Below are 21,578 nucleotides of genomic sequence, written 5' to 3'. Positions count from 1 at the left end.
ATACACCGAGCCACTAGTTTACTTACAAAAAAAAGTTCCATCATTTCAATGACGTATGTACATATGTGCTTTATGTTTTTCATTATTTACCATAAGTAAAGGTCAGGAATTGTTTTTACCTTTTTTCATTACTGCTGTGTATGTGCTCCACATGAGTGACGTAGGCGCTTATGTAGGTGGGTTCCAACTTACTACGGTGAAAATCACATTACCTCGTGCCACTGGAACGGATCTCCAATGTAACCCGAGGGCCCACTGTACTAAATTTAAGGATACTAAAACAATGAAAGCCTGTTTTGATCCTTAAGGGAAGGATGCAAAATAAATTAGCCCATGTTATGTGGTCACTGCATGGCTAAGATAAGCTTTGCAACTGTTAGCTAAATGTTTGTTTTTCTCACCTTGGGGTAAAGACAGGATAGGCTACCCAGACCACAATCTTAAGATTCTAGCAGTGCGCATGCCGTTAATTCATTTGCACGATAAGTTTTATCAGGAACACACACAAAAGTGCTATTAGATCACTCTAATCTAGCCATTCTTTTACTTCCCCAAGCTCATTTAATTTACTTCTCAAATACCAATCAGGGCTACATGATATCCAAAAAACCCACCATCCTCAACTAAACACTTATTGTTGTTGCTAGTTGTTCACTTTAACTCCTATTCCTTAATTCATAACTAAGAACTTCCCCCCCACAACACCAGCATTTCCACAAAGGAGAATTAACAGTCATCTGGAATCTAAGACAGACTAGGAAGATAAATAATCCTTACACTCAAAAGGCCAAACAATTTTTATTTTCAAAAACAACTTTATTCATGACACATTTTAAAAAAACTCCCACCCGCTGGAAATGAGCTAGAAAAATAAACAAAATCCACCTCCCACCTCCCTGTGCCCACTTCCTCCCATTCCCTCCAAATAAAAGGGAAAAAAAAAAAAGCAAAGGGAAAAAAAAAAACAAAACTGAAAAACAAAAAAAGTCACCAAACCCCCCAAAACAAGGTAGTGCATTTCCCCAGGGGGGAGGGGAATTTACACTGGAGCCGCTGGGAGCGGATCGGAGATCTTCCGGCTACAGAAACCTGCAAAGAAAGACACTCAAAACAGAAAAAGAAACACAAAAGGAAACAAAATAGATCACCAGGCAATCTGAAGGAACAGTGAGCCAGAAAAGAGGGGTGGGGTGGGTGGTTGACCTGGCAGGACAGGAGCAGGCAGGAGGGTACTGTGAAAGTGAGGAAGATGGAGGGAAGGTAACAAGCAGAACAGTTTGGTGTCCTTCCAGAGCCCTGGGTTTAAAAAAAAATCCCTCCTACCATCCATGCCCACCTACCCTTGAGCAGCCCCCAAAGGGGTGAAGTGGGACAGGGAAACAGTGGGAGCAGCTTGCGCAGTTGAGTCGAGTCCATGGCGAATGCCCAGAGTGAATAAGCAGCCCCCTGCCCCACACCCTGGGCCTTCCCCTACTCCCCAAAGCAGGTCCCTCCTCAGCAGTTAGTTATGGGATTTTCCCCCCTTCCACAGTATATCTTTTTTTTTTTTAATATTTTTTTTTCCATCAAGGTCATCTTCTGTTTTCTTTTTTTTTTTTTTTAATTCTTTTTTTTTTTCCTTCTTTCCTCTTTTTTTCCTCTCTCTCCTCCTAATACACACTTTTTTTAGTAAGGGGAATACCATGAAGTCGCTCTAGCCCGGCCCCTGGAAGAAAGAAGGAGAGTTAGGTGTTAACACAATCACTAGATAGCTCAGTACAAGCCCCACCCCATGGGCCCTCGCCCCAGTTACTGTGAAGGGAAGGGGGGCAAAGAAAATGTCCAAGTATACTAAAACTGACCCCACAATCTCAGAAACAATGACACAGCTGGCAAATGGGAGGGGAAAAATTGACAAAATACTTCTCCAAACAGTGGCAATAGAGAAGTGCAACCGAGACAAAAGAGCAAGGAAAAAGACTCATTGAATGTAGTTTTCTCAATTCTCCACAGGTCTACACTCTAGGCCAGGGGTGGGCAAACTTTTTGACTCGAGGGCCACAATGGGTTCTTAAACTGGACCGGAGGGCCGGAACAAAAGCATGGATGGAGTGTTTGTGTGAACTAATATAAATTCAAGCATGGATGGAGTGTTTGTGTGAACTAATATAAATTCAAAGTAAACATCATTACATAAAAGGGTACGGTCTTTTTTTTTTTTAGTTTATTCATTTCAAACGGGCCGGATCCGGCCCACGGGCCGTAGTTTGCCCAAGGCTGCTCTAGGCCCTCACCAACAGAACTTAACTCCTGGGAACAGATAGGTAAATACTATGAAAAGCCCAGGTCTATATACCTAACTTACCTATTTAAGTGAAAAGAGAAGTAAAGCAACATGGGCACCGCAAGACTGGCTCAGTTAAAGAGTAAATATCTCAATATCCTCCCTCATGGTTGTTGAGGATCAACTAGCCTCTGGTATTCTTCCAAGGAACCTTCAAACGTCAACCCTCCCTAACTGGGAAAAGTAAAAATGTCCAAGCAGTACTTTCGCTGCTCTGAGGCCCTGTTCTTCCAAACTTTCTGTGTAAACCCATTCACTGCCACCAACTCTCAAGGAAAATCATGCTGGGGGAAGAAGCATCTCTCAGGACAGAGTGGAGAAATCCAGCCCTTATGACCAATTCCTGCTCCAGAAAAAGATGATGAGACTGGCCGCCTGGCCTGGCCTGCAACTACCTTCCTCAACCTGCACAGGCAGGAGACCAAGTCCCTGGAGACCAAGGGGTGGGTTAGGGAAGGTTCCTCAGATCAGGAGAGAAGTAAACATAAGGTTCATGGGAAGTGGGGGAGAGGAGCAGCCCATCTATCCTGACCTGTAGACACGACCCCGGGGCCTGCTGTTAAAACCACTGTAGAATCGAGCTCGGGAACTGTTGTAGTTGGTGGTCCGGGCACGGTATCGGGCTCGTGGGAAACCCCGGTCTGTTGTGCTGATCCCTGGTCTGTTGGTTCGTTTTGGGATTACCTGAGCGAAGGATGTACAATGTAGAGCTTTAATCAACCTGGACAGTTTACATAGAACCAAAATAGCAATGAGCGTGGGGCTTACCTTGATTTGTCTTCCTCTAAATAGGGATTCATCTAAGGCCAGGGAAGTCCTCACTGACTCTTTGTCTGAGAACTCTATATATGCAAACCTGCAAAAAAGTGAGACTTTAGCTACCTGAGAATGCAAATAGTAGCTCATAGGTAAAATTCAACTTTGCAGGCATGCTTTGTTTGGGTACAATGTGTTCACCCTTTAAGTTATTGGCCAAAATTTTTTTTTTAATATATTTTATTGATTTATTTTATTTATTTATTTTTTAAATATATTTTATTGATTTTTTACAGAGAGGAAGGGAGAGAGACAGAGAGTTAGAAACAGCGATGAGAGAGAATCATCAATCAGTTGCCTCCTGCACATCGCCTACTGGGAATATGCCCACAACCCAGGTACATGCCCTTGACCGGAATCGAACCTGGGACCCTTCAGTCCGCAGGCCGACGCTCTATCCACTGAGCCAAACCGGTTTCGGCTAAAAAAAATTTTTTAATGTTTTCATTAATTGTTAGAGAGAGAAGGGAGAGAAAGATGGAATCATCAATGAGAAAAACACCATTGATTGGCCCATAACCTGGGCATGTGCCCTGACCAGGAAATCGAACCAGTGACCTCTTGGTTGATGCTCAACCACCGAGCCATGCCAGCCAGCTGGTCAAATAATTTTTAATGAAAAATTTTAATCAAAATGTCCAGCTACTCTTAGAAAATTGTAAAACAGGGTATATAGGACCTGAATTTCTATATGACAGAACCAGGTAAGGCCAAGCAGAAGTTGCCCCTCCCCTTCTAGTTCATGATCCCATTCATATCTAGCCTTCATCTTTATTTTGTCTAGCCCCTGAAAGCATTTATGTGCAACCTCTGAAATGCAAAGATGGGCAAAAGTAGGTTTACAGTTGTGAGTAAGCAAGTTTACTCTTGTATTATATATTCTTCCATACCCACTACTGTGAACCTACTTTTGCCTACGCCCGTACATCAACATTAATGTGTTAAGCCCTAGTCGGTTTGGCTCAGTGGACAGAGCGTCGGCCTACGGACTGAAGGGTCCCGGGTTCGATTCTGGTCAAGGGCACATGCCCTGTTTCGGGCTCCATCCCCAGTAGGGGGCTTGCAGGAGGCAGCCGATCAATGATTCTCTTTCATCACTGATGTTTCTATTCCTCTCTCCCCCTCTTCCTTCCTATCTGAAATCAATAAAAATATATTTCTTAAAAAAGACAAAGGACACTTGTTGGAACAGCAAGTTAACTTAATCCTCAATATAAAATCTACTTGTTTTTATCTGTTTGTTTAAAGCCTCACCTGAGAGTATTTTTCCATTGATTTTTAGAGAGTAGAAGAGAGAGGGAAAAGGAGAGAGAAATACTGATGTGAGATAAATACACTGATTGGTTGCCTCCTACAAGCACCCGCACCAGGGAGGAGCCTACAACCGAGGTATGTACCCTCGCCCAGAATTAAACCCAGGACCCTTCAGTCTGCAAGCCAACACTCTATCCACTGGGCCAAACCAGCGAGGGCTAAAATAATCTATTTTTAAATTGTGACTAAAATGACCCCACACTTACCCTTTGGGATGGCCACTAAATTTGTCACAGAGTATGGTAACACGGTTGACTGAACCACAGCCATGAAAGTGTGCTTCCAGCTCTTCTGCTGTTGCACCATAGTCCACCTGTGGGGATATATAAATACATACACACACACACACACACACACACATATACTTGAAGGGGAGGTACATTTCAAAGGTACTGGATAAATTCCCACCTCAATAGATACACTGCTTAGCCTTTGAGGTATACGTTATCCATATAGAGCAGTGATGGCGAACCTATGACACGGATGTCAGAGGTGACACACGAACTCATTTTTTTGGTTGATTTTTCTTTGTTAAATTGCATTTAAATATATAAAATAAATATCAAAAATGTAAGTCTTTGTTTTACTATGGTTGCAAATATCAAAAAATTTCTATATGTGACACGGCACCAGAGTTGAGTTAGGGTTCTTCAAAATGCTGACACGCCGAGCTCAAAAGGTTCGCCATCACTGATACAGAGGAAAGTACATCAAATCTGGTTCTCTAAGGAACTAATCTCTTTTCTTTCCAACCCGAGGCTCTGCTGATTGCTATTACTTTTTACCACCTCCCAACACTCCCTCAGCCCCCAAATCTATCACCTATCCTAGAGATGTTCCTTTCAAGGCTTCTATTAAATGACCCCCCAAAATAAGACCTCCCACCAACCCCAATCTGGGCCTTAGTACATACATTGCCAACATAGATGGATCGGGCATCAGCCTCCATCTTCTCTTCGATAGACATGATCACTGGGCCAGCTTTGGAGGAGAAAAAAAAAACAAAAAAAAACTTGCTTTTTACTTGACCAATATATGAACCACCACCATCATCACTAGTGAACACGAAGATTTTGGTTCATTCTTTGCTGTACCCACTGCCTAAAATAGTGCCTAGCACACAGTAGGTTCTCACTAAATACTAGCCAAATGAAGAAATAAGGTAATACATTCTTTAAAAAAAAAAAAAAAAAATCAAAGAAAACAGTACAGGAATCCCCTCCCATTCCCAAGTCAAGTCCCTAATGAATAGGTTTGGTTGAAATGACCTGATTAAAGGGGAAGCCCTGCAGCTGAGCGGTTTATCTCAGGGCTCCTAACTAAAGAGTCACCAATTTAAGGAAGAACTATTGAGCTTGAAGGTCAAATGCCAGCTGGCAACCTCCACAAAGGGTAGAGGTAGACTAAGAACAAAGAGAAATATGTGTGTAACAGGGACAAAGGGAGGCACCCACTACCCTCACCAAAACAGCTTGCTTCACAAAGGTCAACGGAATACACGATGGACTATGCCCGCCGGCACCTGGTCAGCAACTGCCGACAAGCAGCTCCAAGGTCCAGGCCATCTCTCCCCGCATAACCCTTCCCATCCGGGCACCGGCTCCGCGTGCAGCGCCAGCCACTCACCATTGCCCGGAGGTGGACTCATATTCATCTGCTTCTCCACCTCGTTCTGCAGCTCTTTTAGCTTCTCAGCTTCTTCCTCCATCTCCCTGACTCGAGCTTTAATCGCTTCCAGCTCCTACAATGAGCGGGGAAGGTATGGAGAAGAGCTGAAGAGGAACCACCGCAGGGCTCTGCCTGCTCTCGCACCGCACGCGGCCCCGGCCGTGCTCGGCCATTTTCCTCACCCCACGCGAGGGTCATTACGAGAAGAAACGCAGACAATCTTCTGTGCAACAACACCAGGCACCCATGACGACCGAATCCACCCGGCCGGGCCTCTCCAGGCGGCGAGGATCCGCGCCCGGCCCCAGCCACGTTATTCCCCGCCCACCCGCACCCCCCGCCCGGGCCCTGGGCCTCCCGTGACACGGCCGGTCCGCGGCCAGCTCGCTCGCCTCCTTCCCTCACCGGGTCTTCAATGGCGCCGTCCCCCGGGTCCCCCTCGACCAGTCCCGGCTCCTCCTCCTCCTCCTGGCTGCCGGGGACTCCCGAGCCAGGCCCAGGGCCTGGGGCGCCCGGTGGGGCACGGGGCCGGGGCGGCTCCTCTTCAGGCTCGGGCTCTGGCTCGGGCTCCAGCAGCAGCTCCTCAGGCTCCAGTTCCTCAGACTCCAGGCCGTTCCCGTAGTCCCCTGCGCCCCCCGGGGCCCCCTCCCCGGCCTCCCCACCGGCCCCGGGCACAAGATGGCGCCGCCGCCCCGGCCCGGAGCCCCGACCGCCCGCAGCCCCCGCTGCCGCTGCCGCCGCCGCCGCCGCCGCCATCGCCGCTCAGACTGGGGCCCGCCGCCCAGCGATTGGAGAGCTGTGCGGGCCACGCCGACGACTCATTAGTCAAGCAGCCTGCCCGTCACTACGAGATAAGACTCCATTGGGGAATGTTACTTGGCAATCAAATGAGACCCCACCTCCGAGGCGGGGGATTGCTCCAAATTCTCAAATCCCGGTAGGTGAAATCGGCGAGTCAATCAACACGCGTCCCACCTCCTCTCAAGTCTTTAGGTAACAATACCGACACGCTGTGACGACTTTCCTGCTTCTTCCGTTTATGGGCGGGTGCACGAGGTATATGCCGCTTCGTGATTGGTCACTGCCTCGACAAGTGGAAAGGACCAATCCTCCGATTGCTTGGACGCCGCGGCCCAGTCTCAGATGTCGATTGGCTCGCGAAGGGCTGACACCCGTTTTGATGGATGAACCTTGCCCCCAAATGGCATGCCGGGCTTACCGCACGGGAAAACGCAGGTCACATGACTAGTCTTAAGGTGGCCACCATTTGACACTACTGGTTGCTAACTGTTGGAAGGTACGAGCCGGACACATTGCGGCGGTCTCCGGAAACTGGTCTCCTGACCAGAAAAGCACCCGCAGACGGGATATTGCTTGAAATGGAGGGTTCTGAGTGGAGGTGCCCAAGAAGGAGCTTGCTTTTGCCGTTCAAATTATTGGTACTACCATGCACCAGGTCTCCCAAACAAGAAAGCAGGGGGGAATCCTTATTCCAGAGCTACCAGGCACGAGTCCTCTCCGTTCCGTCTTCCTGCACGGACGTCTTTTCCAAGACCTCTGCGCATGTCCCAGTTTCGCCTCTTCCTTATCTTGCTTGGACTTTTTGCTCTGTCCCCGTAATGGGTCTCTCGGCTTCCAGGGTCGCCCCTCCAATCAGCACCACTCCCAGACTGAGTTTGCTCCCCCTTGCTGTCCAGGTCACCGTGGCTTACAGACCTCAGGACTAGACTACTACGCAAATGTTATTTCCACACTCGCTCCAGTGCGTGTATCTGCACCCGCCGGTGCCTCTGTACCTGCAGCTCCTCTTCAACAAGACCGTTACAAACCTCTTCTGAGAAGCCTTCCACTAGCCTCCCCTCCTCTCCCATGGTGGTGGGGTGGGGGGAATACTTCACTGTGGCCTTAATTATTTTGTGTTGAGTTTCCTAACTAGGTCCTGAGAGCTTGGAGATAAGAGGCTGGATCCTATTTATATTTGCATCTCCCCTGTGGGGTAATATACCTAGACATAGTTAAGTGTCCAATAATGTTCGCTGACAAAGGATGCATTGACTGGGGCTCTGGGTACCACCCTTCATCTTCAGTGCTTTCCCAGCCCCCAAACCCTCCTTCAGACCCCAGAGGACTTTCTCCAGTCAGGATCCCACCACACTGTTGCACTATTAGATACCAGGGAGACCTAGTCCTGGAAGGCAGGGTTGCCATATTTCAATAGTGATCCTATGCATTTGTTAAGAATGAAATCACGGAGGTGCTAAGTCGGCAAGAGGGATGTTTGTAGCCAGACCAAGCTATGGTTTGAAAGCCAGTTTAACGCGAGCCCAACCAAATAGTTAACCCCAATAGGAGCAGGAGGATTTGGACTAGAGGACATCCCTGTTTGCAAAAACAAAAGTCAAGCTTCTCAGTATACCCCACTCTTCCCCGCTCACTCACTTTTTCTCACAAATCCTTACCTCAGAAACAGGGGAACTTGGAGCAGAGTGACAGTCACACTGAAAATTTCTTCATCAGCTTCAGTGGTCTGGGAGAACTAAATTCAGCACAGAAGACAAGCTCTAAAATGTGAGTTCACTGGAAGAAAAACCTTTTATACTGTACCTAATCCAATAAAGATTTGGGTGTTTTATTGGGACCTAGTTTAATCTAATCAAACCAATTAAGAGAAATGGGATTTTTTTAAATGCCTTCATTCCTAATTTTGTTGAGCACTTGATTTTGTAACAGGCACGATCCTAGCCTCTTTACTATATTATCTCATTGAAGTCTCATGACCACCCTAGGAAGTAGTTCCAAAACGATATCTTTTTTACAGATGAGGGAAAAGTAAAGTAACTTGCCCAAGTCGTGAGACTAATTAGAAGTGAGCAGGGAATTAAAAGTCAGTTTTCAAAGTTCAGATCTATCAAAATTTCTGTAAGGTTTGTTTTAAAACACAAAGATTACATTATATCTGATGCTGAAACTGGAAAAAAACTTGAAATGGAGGGTTCTGAATGGAGGTGCCCAAGAAGGAGCTTGTCCAACAATAGACAAGTGTGTAGGCAAACTATAATACATCGAACGTTTATTATGTACCTATTAAAAGGTTTACACAGCCCTAGCCGATTTGGCCGAGTGGATAGAGCGTTGGCCCTCAGTCTGAAGGGCCCCAGGTTCGATCCCAGTCAAGGGCACGCACCTTGGTTGCAGGTTCTCCAGCCCTCGTCGAGGTGCGTACAGCAGGCAACCAATCAATGTGTCTCTCACATTGATGTTTCTCTTTGTCTCTTCCTCTCCCTTCCACTCTCTCTAAAAATCAATAGAAAAAGATCCCAGGTGAGGATTAACCAACAAAATAAAAATAAAAGGTTTACACATAGTGTGTGATAACATAAACATTTTTGTTAGTCCAAAAAAGTAGAATGCAAAATTGTATATAAAGAATGACTAAAATTATGTATATCTTATTTTTTAAAAACCCCAAAAATTAGGTATTGGGGGTAAAAAGGAGCAAAAACCAGTATAGTCTTATCTTTGGCAGTATGTACCAAAAGCTTTTTTAAAAATATATTTTATTGATTTTTTACAGAGAGGAAGGGAGAGGAATAGAGAGTTAGAAACATCGATGAGAGAGAAGCATCGATCAGCTGCCTCCTGCACACCTCCTACTGGGGATGTGCCTGGAACCAAGGTACATGCCCTTGACCAGAATCGAACCTGGGACCCTTGAGTCCACAGGCCAACGTTCTATCCACTGAGCCAAACCGGTTAGGGCACCAAAAGCTTTTAAAATGTTGAAATTCTTGAAGGAGTAGCCCTGTAAGTTGCTTGGTGTTAAAAAAGAAAAAAAGAAAAAGGAAAAAAATGTTGAAATTCTTAACTCAGCAATTGTGTTTCTTATCATCTGTTCTAAAGAAATAATCTAGCCTGGTGGGTGTGAACGAGAGCATAGTTTGATTCTTGGTCAGAGCACATAACCAGGTTGCACGCTGGATGCCCAGTCCCCTACTGGGGCAGCCGATCAATGATTCTTTGTCATCATTGATGTTTCTATCTATTTCTCCCTCTGCCTCCCCCTCTCTCTAAAATCAATTAAAACATATTTCATTAACAAATAATCTAAAAACTGGGAAAATATTTTAGAATTAAAATATCCATCAAACTGAAAAATGTAAACAACTTGAATGTCCAAGTGGGCATTTTCAGGAAAATTATTGTACAAACATAGGTGTATTTTTTCATAGCCATTATACCTTCAAAATATTTTAATGATAAAGAAAAATGCTTGCTATATAATAATAATCAGAATTGGAGTATAAATTATATATTATGTATAAGTATGATCATAAAAGATGGGAAAGCAATATGCCAAAACATTAATAGTGGTTCTTTCCGGGTAGTAGGATTATGATTGATCATCTTCTTTATAATTTTCTATGTTCTAAAATTTTTCCACAATATCATATATTTATTTTTTTTTGTGGTGGTGGTGTGGGGGGGTGCCTATTTAAAATTTGTAAAAACGCCAACTTCCAAACTTACTCTAATAAGCATGATTACTTTTTTTTTTTTAATATATTTTATTGATTTTTTACAGAGAGGAAGGGAGAGAGATAGAGAGTTAGAAACATCGATGAGAGAGAAACATCGATCAGCTGCCTCCTGCACATCTCCTACTGGGGATGTGCCCGCAACCCAGGTACATGCCCTTGACCGGAATCGAACCTGGGACCTTTCAGTCCGCAGGCCGACGCTCTATCCACTGAGCCAAACCGGTTTTGGCAAGCATGATTACTTTTTCAAACATATTAAAAAAGATATTTGAATGGTGACTTGTAAAGATACTTCCCTGTTAGAAGGCATGGATACCATCTTACTGATATTTACCCATTCCCTATCCCTGTGTGCTCAATAAGTGGTAACTAAGTGAATCATCTTCTGTAAAATCTGATTTCTTGCCTGTTATTAATGTATAAAGAACATCAAAGAGATGATTCTGAGAATTTTTTTTTAAAGTTAGTATATGTAATAATATGAGATCCACCCATTATGTATATTATTTTCCTTCAGTAATAACCTATCAATAGAGAGCTGAAGAATTTTGGGAAAACTGAAACTCAGTGATGTGCTTAAGAAGGAAAAATGTGTTAATAGAAGTGAATGGTCAGTGCAATTGCAAAAAGGAGAATTAAATTAGTAAAATGAATGAGGATATCTCCAGTTTTGTCTGGAAGGGAAAAGTTTTCTCACTAAACATAAATACTTGGCTTCTTGGTAGTTTCATGCCCATTTTTGACTCCTGCTTTGAAATTTTCTTTTTGCTTAATTTTATTTATTGATTGATTTTGGAGAAAGAAAATCTGTTTGTTGTTCCATTTATTTATGCATTCATTGGTTGATTCTTGTATGTGCCCTGATGGGGGATTAAACCTGCAACCTTGGAGTATTGGGATGATGCTCTAACCAACTGAGCTACCTGGCCAGAGCTCTGCTTTGAAATTTTTACCGGCTACAATAATTCTCTATAATCTAGAACTAATAGTCACACATGGGTACTGAGCCCATGAAGCAATGAATAGTCTAAAATGAGATGTGCTGGCAGTGTCAAATATACACCCAATTTCAATGACCTAGTATGAAAAAGAGGCTATAAAATAACTTAATTGTTTAATATTAATTATAGATTGAAATTTTAAGTTTTTATATACTGGGTTAAATAAAATATTATTAAAATTAGTTTTACTGGGTTTTGTTTGTTTTTTTAATCCTCACCTGAAGACACACTTACTGATTTTAGAGAGAGGCGGAAGGAAAGAGAGAAACATTGATGTGACAAAGGAACATCGATCTGTTGCCTTCTTGAATGCACTCCAATTGGGAATCGAACCCACAACCTAGGTATGTGCCCTGATCAGGAATTGAACCCACAACCTTTCAGTGCACAGGACAATGCTCCAACCAACTAAGCCACACTGGCTTATTTTAAATGAGGCTACTGGAAAATGTAAAACGACATCTGTGGCTTGTATTATATTTACTAGAGGCCCGGTGCACAAAATTTGTGCACTGGTGTGGGGGGCAATCCCTCAGCCCGGCCTGCGCCCTCGGGGAATGTCCCTGCAGGGAGCGGGCCCAAGTCATCAGTCAGACATTCTTAGCGCTGCCACGGAGGCCGGAGAGGCTTCTGCCACCGCCGCTGTGCTCGCCAGCCATGAGCCTGGCTTCTGGCTGAGCGCACTCCCCCTGTGGGAGTGCCCTGACGACCAGGGGGCAGCTCCTGCGTTGAGCATCTTCCCCCTGGTGGTCAGTGCCTGTCATAGCAACTGGTCATTCTGCCATTCAGTTGATTTGCATATTAGCCTTTTATTATATAGGAGGATATTGGACAGTGTTAATATAGAACCTTAGAGATTGATCATTTACTCTATTTTAAAGCAGGCTCCAATTCGTTCCTTTTTTGTTGTTGTTGTTACTTGTTATTTTTTATTAATTCCAGAGAAGAAGGGAGAGGGAAAGAGGGAAACATCAGTGATGAGAATCACTGATTAGCTGCCTCCTACCCGCCCCCTACTGGGGATCCAGCTCGCAACCCAGGCATGCACCCCTGACCGGAATCGAACCTGGGACCCCTCAGTCCGCAGGCCAATGCTCTATCTACTGAACCAAAACGGCCAGAGCTCTTTTTTTTTTTTTTTAAAGATATTTTATTTTTTGTTATTAATCCTCACTGGAGGATATTTTTCCACTGAATTTTAGAGAGAGTGGAAGGGAGGAGGAGAGACAGAAAGAAACATCAATGTGAGAGAGATACATTGATTGGTTGCCTCCCAGTCAGGGCCAGGGATCGAGCCTGCAACCAAGGTACATGCCTTTAGTCTGCAGGCAGATGTTCTATCCACTGGCCCAAACCAGCTAGGACTCTTTCTTTTAAAAAAGAAAAAAAAATACAGAGAGGGAGAGGGAGAGGGAGAGAGAAACATCAGTGATTAGAGAATCATTGGTCAGCGGCCTCCTGCACACCCCCTACTGGGGATAGAGCCTGCAACCCGAGCATGTGCCCTGACCCAGAATCAAAGCATGGTCTCGTGATTCATAGGTCGATGCTTAACCACTGAGCCACACCTGCGGGGCCAGACTCCAATTCTTTCTAGTCAAAATCTGGCCCTACCTATTTCAATCCCTAGGTCTTCCCTTGTATATACTAGTAAGTGGGGTGGCCATTTAAATGAGAAGGAACCTCTGTTGGGCTGCTTAATTTCCAGTCTGTTTGGTTAACTTTTTAAAAATTTTGTACCTGAAAAACTTGTTTTAATATACTGTACCAGAATTATGTATTCCTTATTAAAATATCAGAAAATATGAGGAAATAGCCCGGCTCTGTGTGGCTGTGGTTGAGGGTCGAGGCATGCACCAAGCAGTCCCAGTCAGGGTACATGCCTGGGTTGCAGACTCGATCCCCGGTAGGGGCATGCAGGAGGCAGCCAATATACGTTGATGCATCAGTGTTTCTATCTCTCTCTCCCTCTCCTTTCCTCTTGCTCTAAAACCAATAAAAATAAATAAATAAATGCAATAAAAAACATATATATATATTTTTTAGTTTTTTAGGTTTTTTTAAAATATATTTTATTGATTTTTTACAGAAAGAAAGGGAGAGGGATAGAGAGTTAGAAACATCGATCAGCTGCCTCCTGCATACCCCCCACTGGGGATGTGCCTGCAACCAAGGTACATGCCCTTGACTGGAATCGAACCCGGGACCCTTGAGTCCGCAGGCCGACGTTCTATCCACTGAGCCAAACCAGTCAGGGCAAAAAAACCGTATTTTTAAAATATATTTGTATTGATTTCAGAGAGGAAGGGGGAGAGAGAGAAACATCAATGATGAGAGAGAATCATTGATCAGCTGCCTCCTGCAGGACCCCCACTGGGGATTAAGCCCGCAACGTAGGCATGTGTCCTAACCGGGAATCGAACCATGACCTCCTGATTCATAGGTTGACATTCAACCACTGAGCCATGCCAGTTTGGCAATAAAAACATCTTTTTGAAAAACATCAGAAAATACAACAAAAAGAATAAAACAAAATCACCCATAAAATCCACCACCCAGAGATAATCACGACTGATATTTTGGTATATACCCTTCCTTAAATTTTCAACACAAAAGTACATATAGAGGCATGTGTGCACACATTTATTTATTTTTGGGAACATACTGTATATATTATTTTTTCCTTTTTAAAAAAATATATTTTTATTGATTTCAGAGAGGAAGAGAGAGAGAAGCATCAATGATGAGAGAATCACCGACTGGCTGCCTCCTGCACACCCCCTACTGGGGATTGAGCCGGACATGTGCCCTTGACCGGAATCGAACGCAGGACCTTTTGGTCCGCAGGCTGATACTCTATCCACTAAACCAAACCAGCTAGGGCTCCAATTTCATTTTTAATGACTTTACTCGTCACCTTAGAAATGAGGCCTTTCCTAACCACTCTATTTAAATTTGAAATCTATACATACGTACACCTGCCAATCCTGCCCTAATGAATTATTTTTCTTCATAGCATTTTTTAAAGATATATTTTTATTGATTTCAGAGAGGAAGGGAGAGGGAGAGAGAAACATCAATGATTAGAGAGAATCATTGGTTAGCTGCCTCCTGCACTCCCCCCACTGGGGATTGAACCCACAACCCGGGCATGTACCCTTGACCGGAACTGAACCTGGGACCTTTCAGTCTGCAGGCGGACCCTCTATCCATTGAGCCAAACCAGCTAGGCTCTTCATAGCATTTGTCACCTAACATGAAATGTTATGTTCGTGAATATGGTGAGATTTATTTACCTGTTGTTTGTTTCTCTTATTAGAATGTAAGTAACATGATGGCAGAAATCTGTGCTTGTTTATTCACTTCTCTACTTCAGTGCCTAGAACTATGCTTAACACACAAAAGATGTTTGAATGTTTTGCTACATGAATGACTGAATGAAGAACTATGTAATATTTCATTATACTGTTTTCTGGTTGATTTTTAAAATATTGTAATTTATATCTCACCTCTATCCACACTTAAGGCTGCTTTTAAAGTTTTCAAAGGATCTAGTCTTAAAAACACAGAATATCTACAGTCCATCAACTTGCTAAAATTTTAACTAAATGTTGCTTAACTTTAACCAAAAATGCCATTTGGAGAAATAACATTCACAGAAAACTGAAAGGTAAACAATCCACCTGTCCATTTAGTCTAAAATTTATCCCAGTATTAAACTGTAGCATCATAGAGCATATTTTGGCCAAATTGTGATGAACCTAGTTAAACAAGCTTAGGGCCTACTGAATCCCCATTTGGCATTTCTATAAGAAACAGTGGTGCAAAATTCAGCATATTTGCTCTCAGGTATTATAGATTGTGGTGTCCTTGATATCACTCAGTGTCTTCTCAGAAGAGCCACAAAACATTTTGCCCATCTTGGGAACTGATATACTTTTACAAATCCTAAGATGAATGTGAATCTCATTGTGTTTTCTAATTTGTCTTTGCTGCCAAGAAGCTCAGAACTGAATTCACAGCCTCGCTTTAGTATTTGGGAAAACCGCTTAAAGAATGCCTTCTGTGCATTAATTTTCCTTTTGCTTTCATTTTATTATAATATTTCATTTTTCCCTATTTTAAAAATCTGTATTTTCCCATGTTTTATCTTTTGAGTATTCTAGTAAGATGTTGCTTTTTGGCAAATATAAATCAATCAGTTATTAAACCAATAACACTGCAGTGGAGATAAATGCACTAGCTATCATAGCCTGAAGGTATTAACTATTAAGAGCATCTAATTCCCCTTTCCCCTGGTGCCATGTTCACCAAGCCACTCTCAGATTTTAAGATGGCTTGCCCTGTATATATATTTTTTTTTTTACAGAGAATGGAAATGCAACCCTGGATGCCTCTAAGCAATCTATTTCTTTCTACAATTTTAACACATAAACCCAAATATTTTATTGCATTGGATTCTAGAAAGACTAGAAAATTCCTGCTTGTAATTTAAAATTAGGACCACTATTCCTGTCAGACATGATTTTGATGTGGTCCTAGACTAGAAGTACAGAGGATGGGCTAATTCCTGTCGTTTCCATCCAACTTAGCAGTTTGCATTAAAATGTCTGAAACCAAATGTCTTAAGGGATCAGGAAAGGAAGCAGGAACTTCAATTTTGCCAGACTTATTTTAAGTCTAAAGTAGGCAACAGGGTATACTGGGGAGAAATGCTCACTATCACACACTTCTTATTAGAGTTTGAACACAACTGGAGACTTGACTGCCATCATACAAAGATATTTGGTAGGTTTTCTTTGTGCCGTACCGAAGTACCATTCTAGTATACACACAACCTCTTAGGGCTTGGGCTGGCACAGATGGAGTTCTTGGCTTTAGGCATTTGACCCAAGTGGGAGGATAGGGGAACAACTCTGATTTCCTATTCAACATTTCCAAAATCTCTGTTACTCCAGTTCTTGCCTTTAACAAAGGGCATGTCGAGATGATTGGATCAAGAAACATCCTGACCCCAGGCTACACAGTGTAGAAGTCACAAACCCTGATCAGTCCTTCTCATTAAACTTCTGGGCTTTATTTATTTATTTTTAATACGACCATTACATATTACACAAAAATAAAAGTCAAACGAACTTGGTATTTATAAATTATTAAATAAAAATACAGGAATATATATTTATATTTATAGAGCTTTTTCTTTTCTTCTAAACTAACCAAATCTTTCTCCTGCCATTTTATGATTTAAAAAAGTAAAATAGTGTATGCCCTAGAATAAGTGGGGAGTGGGCTTAATAATCGCAGGACCCAGTTGCTCTACTTCTGCTCCTTCCTTGGCCTAAGCAGTCCCTGTTTGTCCCTTTGGGCTCTGGAGAGAAGGAAACACCCTCTTCACCTATTTAATCTCTGAAAAATAGCAATTAGATTTATTTCCCTTATTTAAAAAAAAAAAAAAGGAATGGGTTTAAAAATTGGGAGCCATACTCAGGCTTCCTGGCCAAGAACTAATCCCAAGGAATTCTATGGCTCTAGAAGAGTCTCTACTTTTCCCTGACAAAAGGTTCTCTGGGGTTTCCATTGCCCCTCAAGAAGGGCAGGATAGTTCAAAACAGCTCACTGTGGTCCCACCCAAGCTATGCTTCTAGGAATCCATACCAACCCCCTTACACTTTCAGAATACAGCCTCTCCTTCCACCCAGGTGTGAAGGCCTCAGAGTAGGGCATCTCAGTAACCATGGTCCCCACTGCCCCTGTTTGCTGAAGGCCCCCCAGAAGAGCTAACATGGAAAGGCACCCTGTAGTAGAGGGTAGGGTAACAAGTCTGCCCCAAATCTGGGGGAGCACAGGCTCCAATTTGGAGCTGATGGTCTAGTCAGTGGTTTTCTAACTTTTTTTCAGCAGCAAACCCCTTAATGCAAATAAAATCTTACCCTGAACCCCGACGTGTAAGACAACTACAAGGAGAGCTGTTCTGTTTGAGGGCAAGCGGCCCAGCCTGCTCAGAGTGCCACCCTCCCCTTTCACCTTCATCTTCCCCAAGGACTCCTGAGGCAACCCCTAGGAAATGTCGGGGCTCTGCCAAGCAGTTTGAAAACCACTGGCCTAGTTTGTCCTGAGCAAGTCAGAGACCCACCCCCTCCCCCACCCCAATGGCCTGCCACAGAGCCGCTCTGAGTTTCTAGCATCAGCATACTCATGACAGACCAAGTGGCACGTGCAGCCTACCACCTCCCCCATAAATACCATGAAAAAGTGCAGCCCTCTCTCAAGCATAAAAGTTTGGGCTAACCACCTGAGGCCAATTTGGTCCCACATTCTAGTGAGTACAACTATGTTGCCACCTTCTGGGACCAAGTGAAAAATCTCCAAGAGTTAACCATGGTCTAGCTAAGCTGATCAGTGCTCAGGATCAAGGGCAGGGTTCTAGAGCACTGTGTATGGAGAAGTCAGCATCGGAGAGCAGCAATTTTAGCACCTTAGAAAGTGCAGCAGTGAGATCTGGCTCAGGGCATGCATTTGGAGTGAAATCATTTCTTTCTCAAAAGAAAAAGCTATAATCTGAATCTGTTCTAGAGGGCTGTGAGCTTTAAAGTTAACATTCGCAGACTCTGAGGTACAGACAACACCCATGCAAATAGCGTGGCTTCAAAGAAAATATAAATGCTTCCAGATCATGGTAGGTACTCTAGAACCCATACACCTGGCCCTTGATAAAGCAGCACCAAAGCCCACCACACGGAACAGGCCAGGCACGGGGTACACATCACCCTCACACCCATAGGTTTCAGAGCTGGAATGTTCCTCTCAAGGCATCAACAGTCTCACTGAGACATAGTGCAGGACCCAGACTGTATTCTAGATCAGCGTGTACGTCTACACTCAGAAGGAAAATTAATTAGAGCCCCAATTTAGAGTTTAAGTTTGGGAACATAAGGTCCCAGAGACAGGGGACACTTTAGGCACCAGTGTACCCCAGTGGGAGAGGAAGGCGGCAGGCAGGTCAAGCTACCAAAGCCTCTACCCACTGCAGGCTCCGCAGCCCCGCCTTTCTGTCAGAGCCCAGGAGGCAGCAGCAAGTGCATGATGCACAAGGAAGGGGGACCATGAAGGAGCAAGGCCAGCTGTAGAACTGCACTTCTCTCCAAAGCCCTGCTAACGACTTTCTGCAGAGAAGTGACCGAAGCCTTCATCTGTATACAGTGTTTCTCCCTCCGCCTTGGGGCAACAGGACAAGAGAAGGAGGGAGGGGGGATTGAGAGGCGGGCAGAGAACTGCCCCCGTTCTTGCCACTGCAAGAGGGAATGTTTTCCCTTTAAAGAATCCCACTACCACCAGAGTAGACAAGCAGCCCAGCATGCACATGCACACGCATGTCCAAGCAGCCCACTGTCACAGCCACCTCTCCCTATCACCGGAGAATCTGAGCTCCCATTCCCCAAATCCCACTCATCCAACGGAGATGCCAGCCCCTTATGCAAGTCCACCTTCCTCAGGGCTGCAAACTGAGCCCCAGCTCATTTCCTGTGCCTACACCTACAGACATGATCCCTCCCACCTCCCCCTCCCCCTGGAATGACTCCAACTCCTGGCCCCCTGACTTTCCCAATACATTCCCCCAGGTCTCCAGTTCACTCCTCCAACGGCCTGCCTGGCACACTCAGTTCCCTCACACACTACCCTGCCCCTTCCCATCCTAGTTCCATGCCCATCCATTCACCCCACTTCTTTCAAGGGCATTCTCTGTTCTGTTCCTGCTCTCCTGGCCCCCAGCACACCTAGCCCCACTTGGCCCTGGACTTTCTCACTTGCTAGCAAAAAATGCTCCTACAGTTACCAAGGCCCCTAGTGCCACGGCCCCCGTCAGCACTGTCCTCACTGAGGCCCAGTTCCCCTCCCGCAGGCGTCGAGCCTCCTCCAGGGCCCCGTCCCCGTATAGAGCTGTGAACTCCGCCTGTGGGAGAGAAGGGAAGTAGGAGAGAAAGAGGGAGAAAGGGATATCAGGAGAGGGAAGAGTAGAGAAAAGAGGAGAGGGAGAGTTCCAGTTCCATTCACTGCAAGCACTACCCCAGACCCAGCCCCACTCTGGCCCAAAGCTAACGGACTGCAACCCCCTCTCATCCCCCGTGCGCGCTTGGCTTATCTGCCTTCCCTGCCTCAAGTGAATCCCAACCTTTCCTTGGACAAAAATTCTGCTAAAAAAAAAAAAAAATTAAAAAATTCTACTCAGAACTGGCATCCTTTGACTAGACTTGCCTGACCACCACCCATCCCTGATTCCTCCCCCTATGCCCATGTACTCAAGTGTAAAATGACGTCTGGATGCCATTTGCCTGCTGGCACTCCCATGGGTACTATGGATTCTGTTCTCTGCTTTAGACCATGTGCCCATCCAGTGATGACTACATGGCAGCCCTGGAGTGCAGCATCCTGCGTCATGCCCATAGCGAGGGCATCTGATTCCACCCAAATAGGGCGTCTCAGCCCCCATGCCTCATTCATTCCCAGCACAGCCTCCCAGCCTCCAGCCAGAGCACCCCCACCCCCCACCACGCCCCTCCTGGAGACCAGCTTTGCAGAGGGATGTGCAGAGCAGCAACTGAGAAGCTTCTTACCCAGCCCCCACTACTGTGGATCCAGTCGGCCAGCCGTGTCTCCAGGTAGGCCACCATCCACTCCTGTACTTGTCCCACAAGTGGCTCCATCTCCTTGTTGACACTCTCAGCACACAGAGCAGCTCCAAAGACAAAGAAGGCCACGAGGCGACCCCAGTTGGGGCCCCCTTGGAAGAGTTCATCAGAGACCTGGGTGAAGCGTTGCTGGGCTGAGCCCGGGGTCACGTGCAGCTGAGCCGCCAGATCAGAGAAGGTGCGACGGAAACGGGTCTCGAACTCATCTCCAGCTGCCCGCATGGCTTGGTGCAGCGGGTCAGCTGCTGGGCCCTCTCCGGGACCCGCTCCACAAACATAACCCTTCTGCCTCAGCTTGTAGCCTACAAAGTCTGCCACCAGAGCCCGTGTGTCTGGGGCCGAGGCTGGGGTCGCCATCCGGGCGGCTGTAAAGGCCAAGGATAAAAGACTGGCATGAATATATATAGTCAGAGACACAGAATGGGGCATTTCAGGTTTGGCCAATCCAATGAGACAGGAAGGGAGGTGGGAGGGAATGTTCAGAGACCACTAGGCAGGGAGAGGCAACAACAAATTAAATTTACTTGTTATTAAATGTAAACAAGTACATTTAATTTAAAACTACTTTAGATTTTACCCATAACAAGACAACACCAGTTCTATGATACCCCTACAAACCCCGCTCTGTAGCACACACCTTTTGGCTAGAGAAGAGGCTTAGAACCTCCCCAGAGGTAAGATGTGAAGATGCTGGCAGAGGCACAAGATGGGGGAGGAGACGGGCCGAAGGGAAAGGTGGGGGAACCAAGGGTTGCCAGGGGCAGAGAAGGAAGGGCACACTCACCCAGCCTGGATGGCAGCTCTTAGGACCCAGCACTGGTGGCAAGGAGCCCCCAGCTGGGGCCTTTCATCCTCCTGGCCTGCGTGGAGCCCTGGGAAGGGGAGGGGGATATCAGAGGCAGGTGGGGAAGGCCAGGGATTAGGGTCTGGGCTGAGAAAGGCTGGGATTGCAGCTCCCAGGACCAGGCCCCTGCCTCCAACGCTCTACCAGCTGTGTGGCCGAATCCATGTTTAATGACTGTCCTCCCGGGAAACCCAGGGCCAAGGGCTTCCTGCTGACACCATCTCTACTCCGGTCTCCCCCCAGAGCAGCCCAAAGGCCCAGCTCCTCCCTCACCCCAACCCTCAGCCTGTCTCCAATCCCTCCTGCCTGCCAGGTTAGGGATCTCACGGGTCAGGCCGCTGGCTGCCGGGATCCAGGCCGTTTCCTGGTGCAGGAGCTGGGAGGGAG

At 45.5% G+C, this 21,578-nt stretch overlaps 1 protein-coding gene across 2 annotated transcripts; it reads right to left on the bottom strand.

The window, feature by feature from the left end:
- Window positions 1-795: 795 nt before the first annotated feature.
- Window positions 796-21,578, bottom strand: LOC308528831 (polyadenylate-binding protein 2). Of its 2 annotated transcripts, XM_081104639.1 has the most exons (9): window positions 21,132-21,578; window positions 20,273-20,712; window positions 19,495-19,611; window positions 6,080-6,194; window positions 5,367-5,434; window positions 4,660-4,766; window positions 3,092-3,179; window positions 2,856-3,007; window positions 796-1,705 (listed from the first exon to the last, which is right to left on the bottom strand). In XM_081104639.1, the coding sequence occupies exons 2-9, from the start codon at window positions 20,702-20,704 to the stop codon at window positions 1,666-1,668; spliced, it is 1,119 nt and encodes a 372-aa protein (XP_080960765.1). In that variant the 5' UTR covers window positions 20,705-20,712; window positions 21,132-21,578; the 3' UTR covers window positions 796-1,665. The 2 variants fall into 2 exon arrangements, with proteins under 2 accessions (XP_080960765.1, XP_080960764.1); XM_081104638.1 differs by lacking the exons at window positions 19,495-19,611; window positions 20,273-20,712; window positions 21,132-21,578 and adding an exon at window positions 6,527-6,879.

This window comes from Myotis nattereri (genome assembly GCF_964212035.1).
Source record: "Myotis nattereri genome assembly, chromosome: 1".
In the NCBI taxonomy this organism is placed as follows: domain Eukaryota; kingdom Metazoa; phylum Chordata; class Mammalia; order Chiroptera; family Vespertilionidae; genus Myotis; species Myotis nattereri.
This window is presented reverse-complemented; position numbering and strand designations above follow the sequence as displayed.

Excerpts from the sequence above, each read along its gene's own strand:
- LOC308528831 (XM_081104639.1), bottom strand. The coding sequence starts at position 20,704 with ATGGCGACCCCAGCCTCGGCCCCAGACACACGGGCTCTGGTGGCAGAC. Across the intron at positions 5,435-6,079 it reads GAGTCCACCTCCGGGCAATG|CTGGCCCAGTGATCATGTCT; the intron begins GTGAGTGGCTGG and ends TCTCCTCCAAAG. Across the intron at positions 1,706-2,855 it reads CCCCGGGGTCGTGTCTACAG|GGGCCGGGCTAGAGCGACTT; the intron begins GTCAGGATAGAT and ends TCTTTCTTCCAG.